The sequence below is a fragment of the Agelaius phoeniceus genome, chromosome 4 (genome assembly GCF_051311805.1).
Source record: "Agelaius phoeniceus isolate bAgePho1 chromosome 4, bAgePho1.hap1, whole genome shotgun sequence".
Lineage (NCBI taxonomy): Eukaryota > Metazoa > Chordata > Aves > Passeriformes > Icteridae > Agelaius > Agelaius phoeniceus.
In genome coordinates, this window is record NC_135268.1 from 57,276,949 (window position 1) to 57,291,038 (window position 14,090).

The following is a 14,090-nucleotide window of genomic DNA, read 5'->3' on the forward strand; positions in this document are numbered from 1 at the left end:
AAATCAAATTGCTTTTAATCCTTGCAGAACTTACTACAAAATGTTATTACAAGAAACAAATTAAGTTTCAAGGAAAGGAGGCTCTCACATTTTCTTCTTACTTATTTAATAACAAGTTCTAGCAATACTAAAAGCCAGTTTTTGACAAGTTCAAGGGCTGGCCTTCATTGTTGCTTGATATTTATTCCTGTATAAGGATGAGGATACATGGTACACAATGTTCCTTTAACAGGCAGAAAAATCAGAATATTCAAGATTACTCTTTCTGAAAGCTCTCTAAAACTAGACTGTGCTAATAGGAAATCTTGACTATCAAAGCTCCAGTGTTTTAGGGAAGAGTAGTTTGTTAGAACTCTGTGCTACCTTTCCTACGCCTACAATTTCATTTTGCATTTTGACTTCTCCCATATATGCTCTGTGCTGGGTCAACTCTGTCTGCTGGAGCCAAGTATCTGCAGACCTGCTTGCTTAACCTAGTGGGACAGGGGAGAAAATCACAAGAACTTGTGGGTTAAAAGAAATAGAGAAAAAACATTCAGCAGTTACTATCTTGACCAAAACAGACTTGGACAGTTTACCTTAATGTATTAAAAATTTTAATTACTGACTTGGGCACAGCAAAGTAAAGAAGAAAACCATCTAATAAGGAAAGCACTTTGTCCCCCTTTCCAGGCTCATGTTTACTCCAGTCACTTTTTTCCCTTCTTTGTTCATACTGCAGGTAGTGAACACTCTCTTTTCAAGAGCTGCTCCTTCATTCTTACTTGTTTCCTCTGTTCTGGCCTGGGTTTATCCATGGGTAGTAGTATGATGGTGTGTGATGGTGTATCGTGGTGTATGATGGTGTATAATGGTGTATTGTGGTGTGTCATGGTGTGTGATGGTGTGTCATGGTGTTATGGGGGTGTGTCACGGTGTATGATGGTGTGTCATGGTGTATGATGGTGTATGATGGTGTGTCACGGTGTATGATGGTGTATGATGGTGTGTCATGGTGCATGATGGTGTATGATGGTGTATGATGGTGTGTCATGGTGTATGATGGTGTATGATGGTGTGTCACGGTGTATGACGGTGTGTCATGGTGTATGATGGTGTATGATTGTGTATCATGGTGTGTCATGGTGTATGATGGTGTATGACGGTGTGTCATGGTGTGTCACGGTGTATGATGGTGTGTCACGGTGTGTCACAGTGTATGATGGTGTATGATGGTGTGTCACGGTGTGTCACGGTGTATGATGGTGTATGACGGTGTATGACGGTGTGTCATGGTGTATGATGATGTGTCATGGTGTATGACGGTGTATGACGGTGTATGACGGTGTGTTACAGTGTGTCACAGTGTATGATGGTGTATGACACTGTATGATGGTGTATCACGGTGTGTCATGGTGTATGATGGTGTGTCACGGTGTATGATGGTTTGTCATGGTGTATCATGGTGTGTCACGGTGTATGACGGTGTATGATGGTGTATCACAGTGTGTCACGGTGTATGATGGTGTGTCCTGGTGTATGTCCTCCAGCATGGGTCCTCCATGGGCCTCAGTTCCTTTGGGAGGGCTCCACCATGGAGCACCTCCCCTTTCCTCTGTCCTTGGCACTGCTGCTCTCACTTCCCCTTCCTCAGTATTTTGTGCCCTTTCTTAAATAAATTTCCCTTGAGGTGCCAGTGAGTTGGCTGATGGAGTCAGCTGTGGCACGTGGTGGATCTGCTGGGACATTGTCTGGAGCCAGCTGCCTGGCACAGAGGCCAGCCTGCAGCCCCACCACAGCAGCTTGGCTCCCCCCCTCCCTCAACAGGGGGACAGAGCACTCAGAGCTTCAGACACTTCTCATTTTTCCCAAGTACTTTATCACAGACATGAAATATTTGAGTACGGCCAAATTACTGTTCATTTTTTGTGATACAGAATGAACACAAATTTTTTTAAGGATACATTATTACACTGAATGACTCAAAACTAAATGAAATACACTTCTGAGAACAAAAATACTCTTAAAATATATCATAGAGTGAAGAACGGTTTCTTTCTCATTTCTGAATAAAAAATAGCAAAATTAACTTTTATTAGTTTTTGGAGAAGAAAGAATATTTTTCCTAGAAGTAAGTGACAGACTGATTTAGCTGTTGGGTTTCCTTTTTCCTTTTGAAAAACATTGTGAGTGACATGCAGTCACAAAGTATAACCTAATGATGAATTCTTCTGGGTATCAAGAAATCTCCCACCTAGAGAGCCATTCTCTAGCAGAGGAGTACTGCCAAAATAAATGGCTTCTCTGGAGGCCTAGAAAGTAACGTGGATGTGTTGGATATTTTGCAGCTTCTATTTGTTCTATTCAAATTTTTAATTATATATTATTCAGTTTCTTAGTGCTGATACAATTTAAGTAGCTGAACTACTGTGTTAACCTTGGCAGATGTCCCAAGACTAGTGGGGGAGCAGAGGGGACTAAAAGGACTGAATATTTGGGTATTGCTGTACATTTTCTGGGTCTGAGGCTTTTCTCATCTACACCAAGAAGTAGAAAAAAACCCCAAGTCCTCCCTGTTAGGAACATGCTACTACTAGAAATCCTGCTGGTTATTTTTTATTCACCAATGATTTGATTTTCTCTTTTGGAAGAAAATGCCTCCTTTATCATTATTTTAGCATCATGATTTAACACTTAATTTCACATATTACATCTTTTAAACAGATGTGGAAATCTGAACTTAATTTGGACACACTAAATCACAATTAAGTCTTTCCAGTTAGTTTACATTTGAATGTAAACAGGAGGCAAATAGGAATATGCTTATCCAGACTCTAATTTAAAAATTAGATAGAAACTACATCACCTACTTCAAGAAGAAATTAAAATTTTATCACAAGGCACTGGAAAAAAATCTTCAGCTATACATGTAGCACTAAACACATGCTCAAGGTATTTTTAGTATTTAGCTCCAAAAGATATATTTGAAACAAATGATGAAGAAAGGAAGTCGTTATATATTTTGAAAAGTAGAAACTAGAATGAAACTCTATATTTGTTGAAATACAATTATATGTTGAAATGTAATTATATAGAAGGAATGAAATCACAGCTGATGTCAATTTTAACTGGATGTTATATAGAGCAGATACTTGGGCTTGACATGTTAATTGGAGGAAACTTAATCAGGTTTGGTAAACAATAAAGAATTTGCCCTTTAAAGCAAATTTGGCAAAATTCCCCATTGTGACACAAACATTTTGCTTTACACAGAATATCAAAATGACACCAGTGTTTGTAAGAGAAATATTTAAAACTCAAGAGAACAAAAAGGAAGGAGTATGCAGAGGAAATGACTTGGAACCAGGCCCATCAAGAAGAACAGGAGACAAAGTGCAAATGGGTGGAAACAAGAAGAGCAAGCATAAAAATAAAGCAGATGAGATTGAGAGAAACATGCAGATTTATGGAGACAGTTCAGTTTATTTGGGTCGCTTTCTTTTTCCTTTGCCTCAGACACAATTCATCTTTGAATTGACACACACCACCTTATCTGTAAAAACCTGGTAGGCACTTCTGGCACGTCTGTTTCATGTTGTGCTGTATACCTGTAATTCATTCTAAGACACAAGATGAATGTATGGGTATTCTTGATGTATTACTACCATTCCTGCCTTAGTTCAATCTGTCATGGCCAGCTGCTCCCGTATATTTAGAGGTGTTTTGTAACTCACAGAGTTCTGATACAATGTTGGTGTAGAGCAAAGGGAAGTGACTATTGTAAATATGAATTGCTTCACTCTGAAAACTGTGTATATGTAATGAGAAGGGTTCACTCTGAATTGTGATAAATTGGAATTTTCTGTAAGGTTAGCTTCAAAGTAAGCTCAAATCCTGATAATGAGATAAAATCCTGATCTCTGTTCTTACTACTTTGAATTTCTTTGATAAGGAGAGCCATATCCTGACTACTTGAGGATTCACCTTATGGAAGGGAAATATTTTGAGGGTATATGACAAATACAGTGTTCTGAATCCTGTCTCTCCACAGCCTTACCTCAACCTCCGTCAGTGAATGTATTTTTGTCAAAAAATAACACTTGGCAAAAGCTACCCGACATTGTGTTGCTCTTGGCAAGCATTACACTACACTGTGGTTTCTCTGTCCGTTCAAAACTTCAGTCATTCCATCATTTTGGGGTTGAATCAGACATAAGTTCATCCCATTGAATAAAAGGAGATATAAATCCTTTCCTAAAGTATTGGCTGGCAATGCGACATAGGAATTACTCCTTTATCTTTCAGCTTATAAGAATCTTAATAATACAAGGTTCAAGAAATAATATGAAATAAGATGTCAAAACTAAGGTATTGGGTAGCTAAGCCTATAACCCTTATGTGCCTTGAAAAGAATTACTATAATTTTTTGGGGCTGAACATAATGAGAAGGAGAACTGGGATTTCTGAAACACGTCATTATTCATGCAGGGATAGACGGAATTGTAAAGACTGAAAAATTAACTGTGTAAAATTGAACTGGGAGAACTATCATTATTGAAGCATTTTCTAATGGTATGTCATGTGTCATAGTAGACTTTGATAAATTAGAGGTGTTCAGAAGGTGTCTTAAAATGCCCTTTCCAAAATGTACTCTGGGGCTTAGGGAGTGCTCCCAGTCTGTGCTAGCCTGACGGAGGTGTCCGAGGGGCGCAGCTGCGATGGGAGCTCCCCTGCGCCCGGAGCGGTGCGTGTCCGGGGCAGCCTGCGGCTAACAGGTGATGCGGGCACCGCCGCTGTGCGGCCCGGCCCTGCCGGACCCCGGCCCGGGGCAGTCCCCACGGCCGCCCCGCTCCGAGCCGCTCCGGGGCGCAGGTGCCGGCCCAGCCCCGCGGCGGCAGCGGCCCCGGGGCAGCTCGGGGGGGGAGGTAAGCGAGCCCAAGCCCTCCGTGTCCCGGCAGGGAAGGGGTCGCGGCCGCGGCCCCGCCGGAGCCCCGCGCCGAGCCCGCCCCGCGCCGCGCGGGTGGCGGGGGAGGCGCCGCCGCCGAGGCGGGGCCGCGCTCCCGTACCCGCTCCCGCTCCCTCTCCCTCTCCGCTCCGCCGCTCCCAGCCCCGCTCCCGCTCCCATCCCGCTCCGCTCCGCCGTGCCCAGCCCCGCTCCCGCTCCGCTCCGCTCCGGCGCGGCCCCGCTGCGGCGGTGCTGCCGCGCTTTCCCGCCGCGGCTCCGGGCGCCTCCCGGCATGGACGTGAGGCGAGTGGAGAGCATCTCGGCGCAGCTGGAGGAGGCCAGCTCCACAGGCGGTAGGACGCGGGCAGCGCGGGGACGCGAGGCTGCTCCTCTGAGTTAATCCGGGCTCTCGTCCCCTCTCCTCTGGGCAGCAAGTCTGGCAACTTGGCTGGGGCGGGGAGGGGGAGCTGCCTGCCCGCTGGCGAGGGGCGAGCGCACCCGCGGGCAAATGTGTGAGTGTCTGTGGGGACAGTAAGCAAACGCTTCGTGCCTGGGATCTCGGGCTGAGAAGCGTTTGGAGGCTTCGCGAATCCCGCCCTAAGCTGCCTGCTCTGACCTAACTGGTACTTTTGCCTTTGCTGAAACGACTTGGGGCTGGGAATGAACCTCCAGGGCACATCCTCTCTGGTTACCAACTCCTGGAGGTAATTTTGGTCAGGACCCCTTACACCTTCCTGCTTTGGTCTCCATTGCACCTCTCTGATGCCTAAGTGGCAGCTATTTGATGGAGACCACCTTCTTCTTTGGTGCCTTTCTTTCTTTGTACTTCACATTGCAGTTACACATTCACCTGAGAAAGGCTACAGGATAACTTGTATTTTGGGGAGGAAAAAAACATGTCTTGCTATCCTCCACAGGGATTTTGGCTCCTGGAGTCTTAAGAGTTTTTCCCCAGTTATTTAAAAATGAAACTTGGGTGCAGTGTGTGTAAGTGTTGCCGAGAAAGGTGTTCAGCTCAAGCCAGCTGGATAAGCAGAGGATAGTTGGACAGTTAATGAAAAACTTTGCCGAACAGGCAGTCAAAAACAGGGAAAACTTAATTTCTTAGAAAAGGTATTTCTTGCTTTGCAGCTAGATTTCTCATGAGCAGTGATGCCAGTGTAGAATAGTAGCCTTACCAACAAGTTGTTGGAAAGACTCAGTGCAATCCCACCATTTGCTTGATTTCTAATGCTTCAGAATGCATCTCCTGCTTGCTTGAAGAGGTTCACAGCCATGTGTTCCCTGCTGGATTGTACCTGGTTTTTCTCTTTTTTTAATGTCCTAGCTTTTTTATGTTTTAGAAGGTGTAGCCTTTCATGTAGGATACCAGATCATTTGTGTTGGGGATAGGGAACTTTTGTATTTGACTGTGCTATCAGCTCAATTGTAAATCCATCTTTGCATTTCACTAAAGTTTTGGGAAAAAATGTGTGTAATCATTATAATTACCCAACAAAGAACATGGCCACTAAAGTGGTGTTGTGATACTTCTTGCTACTTTTAAGATCCAACCTCCTCAAGTTAGAATTTAGGCTTTTCCCTCCATGTACCACTTCAGCCTTCTGGCTATAGCCTCTTAGAGGTCTGAAAGTCAAACTGTTTTTCCATAACACATACATCATCAGAGACAAACGCCGAGCAGGCTCTTGGCTACCTGTGCAACCACCATGCAGGACTGTTCAGGCTAAACAAAACTGAGGTCATGATTTAGGCATAGTGGGTTTGTACAGCTGCTGTTGAGGAATTATTTGGTTTATGGATCATTAATGTAAGTACTGAAGCATAAAGAGAGTTTAAAGGTTAATTTTTTTTTCTAACAGGTATAGTTTGCAGTAGCAGGAAAGTGTCTATACAAAAATTGGGGAAATATCTGAATCCATGTCATGCAAGTAATAGGAAATACCCAGATGATGTTTTTATGGAAATTACCTTCAGTTGAGCTGTATATTAGATGTGTTTTCTCTTTTGGTTCTCTTGATATGCATGAGTAGTAGCTTTTAAAAATTAATGACAGCTTTAATTCACTTCAAGCTTGTAATGGTGAAAAGAAGTAAGTTACACTTTTGCACTCTTTTAGAGCAAGCAAAATCTGACTGAAACATGACTTACTGTGAGAAAAACATTTCTCAAAAGTAAGTTTTTATGCCAGAAAAAGAATACAGAAAGATAAAAATGACAGAGCTAAAAGGAAATACCTCCTTTCTTTCGGAGAATGGCATACATTACTCAACAGATATCTCATCACCTGTGTGATGTGATGTGATGTGATGTGATGTGAAGCTAACAAGTGTCTAGCTTCACTCCTCTGGGCTTTCTTATGTGAGAGAGCCCATTTATTTTCATCTTCCCACAGTTTTGGCCCTTTTTTGTCTAAACTTTCCTTTACACTTTTCTCTAGCTGTCTCTCTCCAGGCTCTTAAACATTCAACTCATTTTCAGTGCCATCAGCACTTCTGAATGTACCTGTCTGTTGCATTTTTAACAAGGAAGGTGGATTTTTTCTCATTAATTCTCTTCAAATAGAATCATAGCTTCAAACGTTAGTCATTTTTAAATGGTAATGCCTGCAGTAGAGCTGTTACCGGGATTGGATGTTAATGCACGAGAGTCAGAAAATGAAACCAACAAAAGTGCGACTGTTCCTCAATTTCATTTTTCCAAGTGAAATAAAACCCAAATAATGCACAGGCAGCTTGAATAATGAGAATTATTAATGAAAAAGGCAACATTTTATGCGTTTTAACAGGTAGTGACTGCCTTAAGCTGATCTTCTCCTTACATTTAATTTTGCACCTTGCAGGGCTTCTTCTGATTTAAGGGCATTCAAATTAATGTCAATTGAAGCACCATTGAGAGTTGTTGAAGTATGAGACTGTTTCCTCTGTGGAATTCTGAGCCATTGTAAGGATGAACTGTTTCATTCCTCTGCCTCATGAGATTGTCTTTATCAATGTTTTATCTATCAGAAAGCTGCATTTGTGCTAGTGATAGTCAAAACTCATCTGCTGCTGGGTAAAGGCATGCAGTGCCTTAGCAAAATGAGAAGAGCAGAGGGAGATTATCAGTAAAAGTTTGTGTGGGTAAGAACAAGTTTAATCACAAAATGTCCTGTGGGTTCAATATCTAGGACAAACTTAAGCTGTTGGGAATACTAATATGAATAAGGCATTATCACAGCAATTGGTTGCTTTGCTTTAGGGTGTGATGAATTCAGAATGGGCATTGTGCTGACCAGTATGACCATGCTTATTCAAAAAACATAAATATTTATGAAAGCCATGGTGTCATTTATGACAAGTTTTAAAGAGTTTCAGTTATTAGACAAGGCAGTTGCAAATTATTCATGTTATGAAAAAGGTTGTAATTTCTACATTGTGGGCAGAAGTACCACAGTGGACCAAATAGTATTATTAAGCAGTGTTTATCCAACTTTATGTTTACTTAGAGTTAAATATTCTCTGCCATACCTCTGAGACATCCTTGTGCACTAGTGCTCACTTTTGCTTTTAATGAATGACTTTTTCTTGTTGCTTGGGGCATTCTTAGAAGACAAAGGAAATAGTGCTAAAAGGACAAAAAATTACATATTGAATAAGCTGAAAATAGGAGGTTAGGAAAATGGATGCTAAGAAAAAGTAAAAAAGTGATAAAAAATATATACTGGGAAACAATTACTGGGAAAAAAAGAAGAGGTGGGAGGAGGGAAAGGAGGAAAGAGATTTTGTATCTCACGTGTTGAGATACAAAATCTGTTATGTCTTAGTGGTGTGTATTGGACCAATTTCTTTATATCCCAGTTGAGATTCATCTGACACAATGAAAAGCAGGCAGTGACTTTCCAAGTGATTTGAACCAATGTTCATATCAGTGTGATCAGTTGGTTTGTCTGGGGGCTCCATCCGAAGAACGTGCCATCAGTCAAGAGTCAGCATCAAGGTTTTTACTAATGATCTGTTGTCTCCAACACTCTTTATCATTGGACACTTTTAAGATTCAGATGGACAGGGTGCTGGACTATCTTGTCTAGACTGTGCTAGAAGTGCTGCTTCCAAATGCAATGCTTTTTCTGTGAAATCTCTAAGTACATAAGGGAAGGAATAAATTCAATGGACTCATGAACTAATAAAGGACGTATATGTGTGATGGACATGCAAGGAGATGCAAATATTTTCAGTGTAAAATACACATTCCACTCCTGCAGGGTGGAGGAAACAATTGACACTTGAGAGAACTGACTGCTGCATAAGCCTCTGTATAAAATTTGAGTTCTGCCTCCCTCTCCAGTTCCTCTGTTCAATGAGTATAAAGAAGTAATTACATGCAAAATTCTGTTACAGAGAGTCATAGTTGACATGAATGCTGAAAATAAAGGCTTTCCATCAATATAAATTTTACATAATGTAAATATCAATTTTTACAAAATAAAGCTTTCTTCTTAATCATACTGTCTGTCAAGATTACTACCTATGCTTGGAGAGATGATATAAAAATAACTGAACATCTGGACAAGCTTCAGGTATACTTGGCTTAGAGAACTTATGCTTTCCTGGGGTTATTAGACATTTTGAAATGTATAGAGGCAGATTTGGTACCGAACAGGAAGTGTAGCCATAAAAGAACTAGCTGGTGTGTGTCATGGAAAGCTTTTACAGTGTATCAGATAAGCACTTAGGACTTTGGGTTGGAGCTGAATATTTGATCTGTGCAGCATTCAGCTGTAATCTATCCCATCTCAGTCTCTCAGTTTGCCATTGTGATTTATTCGGAATCTTTGGCACTTGAAAAAGAAAGTATCTAAAAATACAACGCCTGATTGCTTCACTATTTTATGGATATGTGCATTCCTGCCAGGCTGCCAGGCTGTGGTACTATCATATCCCTATCCCCCTCCCCAATTCTGCTTGTCCTCTCTTTCTTTCAGGTACCAAAATAGACTGTATTTGAATTCTTCCCTGCCAAAAAAATGCTGGCATTTATTGTCTCCTATGAGCAGAGACCATTAGTCCTGTTTGAGATGAGAGAGAAAACATTAGCAAACAGTTGTGGTCTTGGAAGTCAAGGATCCAAATTTCAGTAGTTGTAGTCGACACAGTCTGAACCAAGTGGGATTCCCTTCTTTGTTAGCACACACTTCTGAACTTAAGAAGTGCAGATACCAAACTTTCATTATTTGGAGCACAGTGTGGCAGTGCAGGTGGAGGTGGTTAATGGATGGTTTGTCTCCATAATGCTTGGCCTGAACTGTAATGTGTGGCTGCATCAAAAGCAAATGGACAGCAGTTTGACATAGGCATTTGGTTTTTGATAGTAGCTGTCCTTTCAGAATCCTGGTTTCTCTGGCAAGAGCTTTGCTGTCCATTACTTTGATGGGTAAGTAGTGTTAGGCCTGGATTTCCCACTGAGGACACCAGGTAGAATGAGGAAGAGAAGTGAATGTATGTGCTTTGGAGCATATAGATCTATGGAAAGCATAGAATCCAGTTTTCTGTGATATTCTCAATTATTAGTTTGTAATTGTGTTACAGGAGTCCTAGGATCATATAGATCATGGTTCAATTTTTTTTCCCTCATCATTTTCCATTCTCACACACTACAGGAGAGATTGTTTCTGTTATCACCTTCATGCATGCAGCAGCAGAGGAGGTTGGGCTCTAGATTTATTTCCATGAATTTGGGAGATCTGTAGACAGCAATAAACTGGCAGCAGTTTAAAATATGTGGTTGGGTTGAAAATATATTGAATCCATTCGCCTCTAAGAATAAACCTAAACACAGAATAAAAGCTGTATATCTGAGCTCATACTGTGTTTTATTTCTGGCAGCCCAGCAGAGACTTAATATGGTATTAAAAGGAGCTCTCTGTCCGAGGTCTGAAAATAAATATAGTGTTTCTCTTTTATATTCTTTTTCACCTATAAAGCAAATTCCTTTAGAGGTACACTAAGGACCTTTATAGTTGTGATCCCCTGTTTTATGTTTATAATTTACACTGCAGTAACACAAACAGTGGTTTGAAAGTCACAGATTCTTACGTGTCCACTGGAGAAATGAACTAAAGGTGGAAGGCATGATAATAGAGAATTCTAAAATATACATATTTTGCCCTATTCAGAAAAATGATGCATTTAAATGTTTGGATTTTATTGTAGGAGATAATATCTTTCTTTTTCTACCAGGTATTTTTCACCAGCCAATGCATAATCCCCAGGCACAGTTAAATGCTTAGCACTACACAGTGCATTATACCCACATGCCACAAAGTTGCTAAGTGGTGACAGCATAAAAAGAACTATTCCAAATCTGAATGTCCTAAGACATAGACTTCAAGGTGGTTAATCTATATCATGCAGTCAGTAAGAAAGGGTTTTCTATTCTATTGACAGGTAAAAGGCTCCCCAGTTTTACTGATAATATTTTCTCGTTCTCACAATTTTCAGTTACCTCTCTGTATCTCCAGATAGTTATATTATGAATATTGCTGTAGTTATTTAGGCTTTAGTAGAGAAAATCTTATTTTTTGAATCAAACTTTTATTAATAATCCATTTAGGATTTATTAGAAAGGTAAATAGTAGCCATAAAGTGTGATGATGGGTCTGATTCTTCACAGTGGGAACAACCAGAACAGCATGACATCACAGTAAGCCATTTGATTATTGTGACTACTCCTAAACCCTTTGATACTGGTGGGAATAATTGGAATGAATAAGGATTTTTAAAATTAAATGTAGTTATTTGATTTAGAACTTTCAGTGATATTACAGTGTGTTATAATAAAAACACATTGAAAAACAAGTTTGTGCCAAATGATAAACATTATATGAAGAAAAAACCTATCCAAAATATTTGCAGTAAATTGGAAAAGAGAAAAATGTTTGATTTTTAAAAAAATAATTTAACATGGGTACATGGTGCAACTTGAAATAGTGATCTTTTGAAAGTCACACTATATAACATCTGTCAGATACAAGCCCTATTGCAACTGAACATTGAGGTTTGGGATTTTATAATATATAGAGATGTCTGTGTACATGCTAAGCACCATAAATTAGCAATCTATAATCACATTTTAAAAATCCCTGCACCAGTACTACTATAATGTCTTTTTTTTGGTTTGTTTCAGTTGTTTTTTTTCCCCATAAATGTTGCAGCTCATAGTTTCAAAGAACACTCAAGAAAGATTGACCCTTTTTGAGATTGTTTGTTTTAGAGTGTGCCAAAGCATGTTGCACCAACAGCTCCTGGGCATTTTGCAGCAGGAGGTGCTCCCTCCCTGTCCAGGCACTGAGAGGGGTCAGGGGAAGCCCCTGCACACACACAGACAGACAGACACACACACACACAGACAGACACACACACAGAGTTAGCACCATGGCTGGCAGGAGCATCCCTGTCTGTGCACATGCTTTCCCTGTGCTTTCCCTGGGCTGTGGGGAGAATGAAAAGTGCACTGTGGGATTACAGTCCCTACCTGAGCAGTTAAAAGAAAGGAGAGAACAAAGACCAGGAAATGCCTTTTATGTGTGTGGCTTTAGTGGTTTCTGAGCAAGTGGACTTGGGGATCTGCTGTTCTGTTACCTTTAGAGATAATTGAATCCTGTTTTAAGGGATCCTGTTTTAAAAAAAGTAGGAGAAAAGTCCTAAAGAATAGCCCACAGCAACAGAACAGATGTATATCGGGGATATGCAACCATAGATTCATGTTTTGCTTCATTGTGTGCTGGTAGCAGTGTGATGGGTGTTTCCTCAGATCACCATAGGTCTTGAGTTTTGACAGTGTAGCTGGTTTTAACCCAGGATACCCAGAGGTCCTTAATCATTCTGACTGTTGACTTATATTCCAATGTTCAGTAAGTGAATTGTATACTGCATATCTTCTGATTCAGTCTTTCTATTCTGTATATTATTTTCCATGTTGATTTATGGACATTTGAGTTTATTGTAAAGTAACATCTGTTGTAATGCTATCAGTAAAGAAAGATAAATCTAAAATGTTTGTTTGAGGTGTTGTGTGATGGCAGCATCCACCTGCTGGTAACTGAAACAAGTATGCATTAAAATTCGTTGTTCTTTTTAAAAAGGTGCTGTAATTGACATACATGCACACTTAGGTGCTGCCCTGATTTCTGCACAGCCAGTCTACCAAATCCAAGATGAAAAAGAAAAAGAAAAATAAACAAAGTAGACGTGCAAGTTGTGAGGATGTGCACTATGATTAAAATACAGAGAATTTAATGGTATTGTTTCAGTAACTAGGTCTACTTTATGTACTGCATTGTTCAGTGATCTTTGTGGTGGTGATGAAGTGGGATTTCCCAGTTTCTTTTCTTTTTTTTTTTTTTTTTTTTTGAATATGCCACATTGTGCATTATCTTCCCAGCCTACCTTCCAGTACTGGGTAAAGGAGAGAAGTACCTCTCTGTCTAGGATCTATCTGCTCACTATGCTGTTTGATTCCAAGGTGTTGCTTCCAGGCTTCTCTGCCTGGGAGATGGGAAAGAGGAGGTCAAAGAGCAGGATGGGTTTGGTAGACAGGTGATGGTGTTGCCCTTTCTGCTTTCTTTTACATGATGACTATGAACCTCTCTGCAGGAAGGAGTTTGACACCTCCAACTCTCTCAAGCAATGGCTCCTGCTTCTGTCTATTTTTCACTTGGAAGCACATGTGAATCCCTCAGCTCAATGGGCACTTTCTGACCTTTTTTGCATAATATTTTTCCTCAGAGGGATGTTATTTTTAGGCTACATGCTTCCTTCTTGGTTAGTTGATTGTCAGTCAAAGGAGAGGAGAGTAGGTGATGCATCCAGTGGAACTGGTAGTCTCTAATGCATGTTTTATAAAACAGAATTCTGTTAGACTGGAGGAAAAATAGCACATGGAGGTTTAAGTGAGGAGGAAACAGACATGACTGAGGGTATAGTGACATAGTTCTTTACATGGCACACCTGCTGTCAAGTTTCTGCCAGCACCTTAAATCTTTACTAAAAATATGAACTAGCAGGACTTAAAATTAGACAGATTTATACACCTTGTTTGCTGCTTAACTTGCAGGGTTGAACAATATTTAGACATTATTTTGACTCTTAAAAATACTTTTGTCAGTTACACCTTTCTTTGCACTCAG

The 14,090-nt window shown here is 40.6% G+C and overlaps 1 protein-coding gene and 1 long non-coding RNA gene across 3 annotated transcripts in view; both read left to right on the forward strand.

Moving 5' to 3' along the window:
• The first annotated feature begins 5,005 nt into the window (after window positions 1–5,005).
• The window catches only part of KCNIP4 (potassium voltage-gated channel interacting protein 4), a 389,496-nt gene continuing 380,411 nt past the window's right edge, over window positions 5,006–14,090 (forward strand). For both annotated transcript variants that reach the window (XM_054633539.2, XM_054633544.2), the window contains exon 1: window positions 5,006–5,277. In XM_054633539.2, coding sequence (XP_054489514.2) covers window positions 5,217–5,277 — 61 coding nt within the window. In that variant the 5' untranslated portion in view covers window positions 5,006–5,216. The remainder of the gene's footprint in view (window positions 5,278–14,090) is intronic.
• On the forward strand, window positions 6,229–9,406 carry LOC143693851 (uncharacterized). Its single transcript, XR_013181835.1, has 2 exons — window positions 6,229–6,734; window positions 7,767–9,406. It is a non-coding gene; the product is annotated as an uncharacterized LOC143693851 (long non-coding RNA).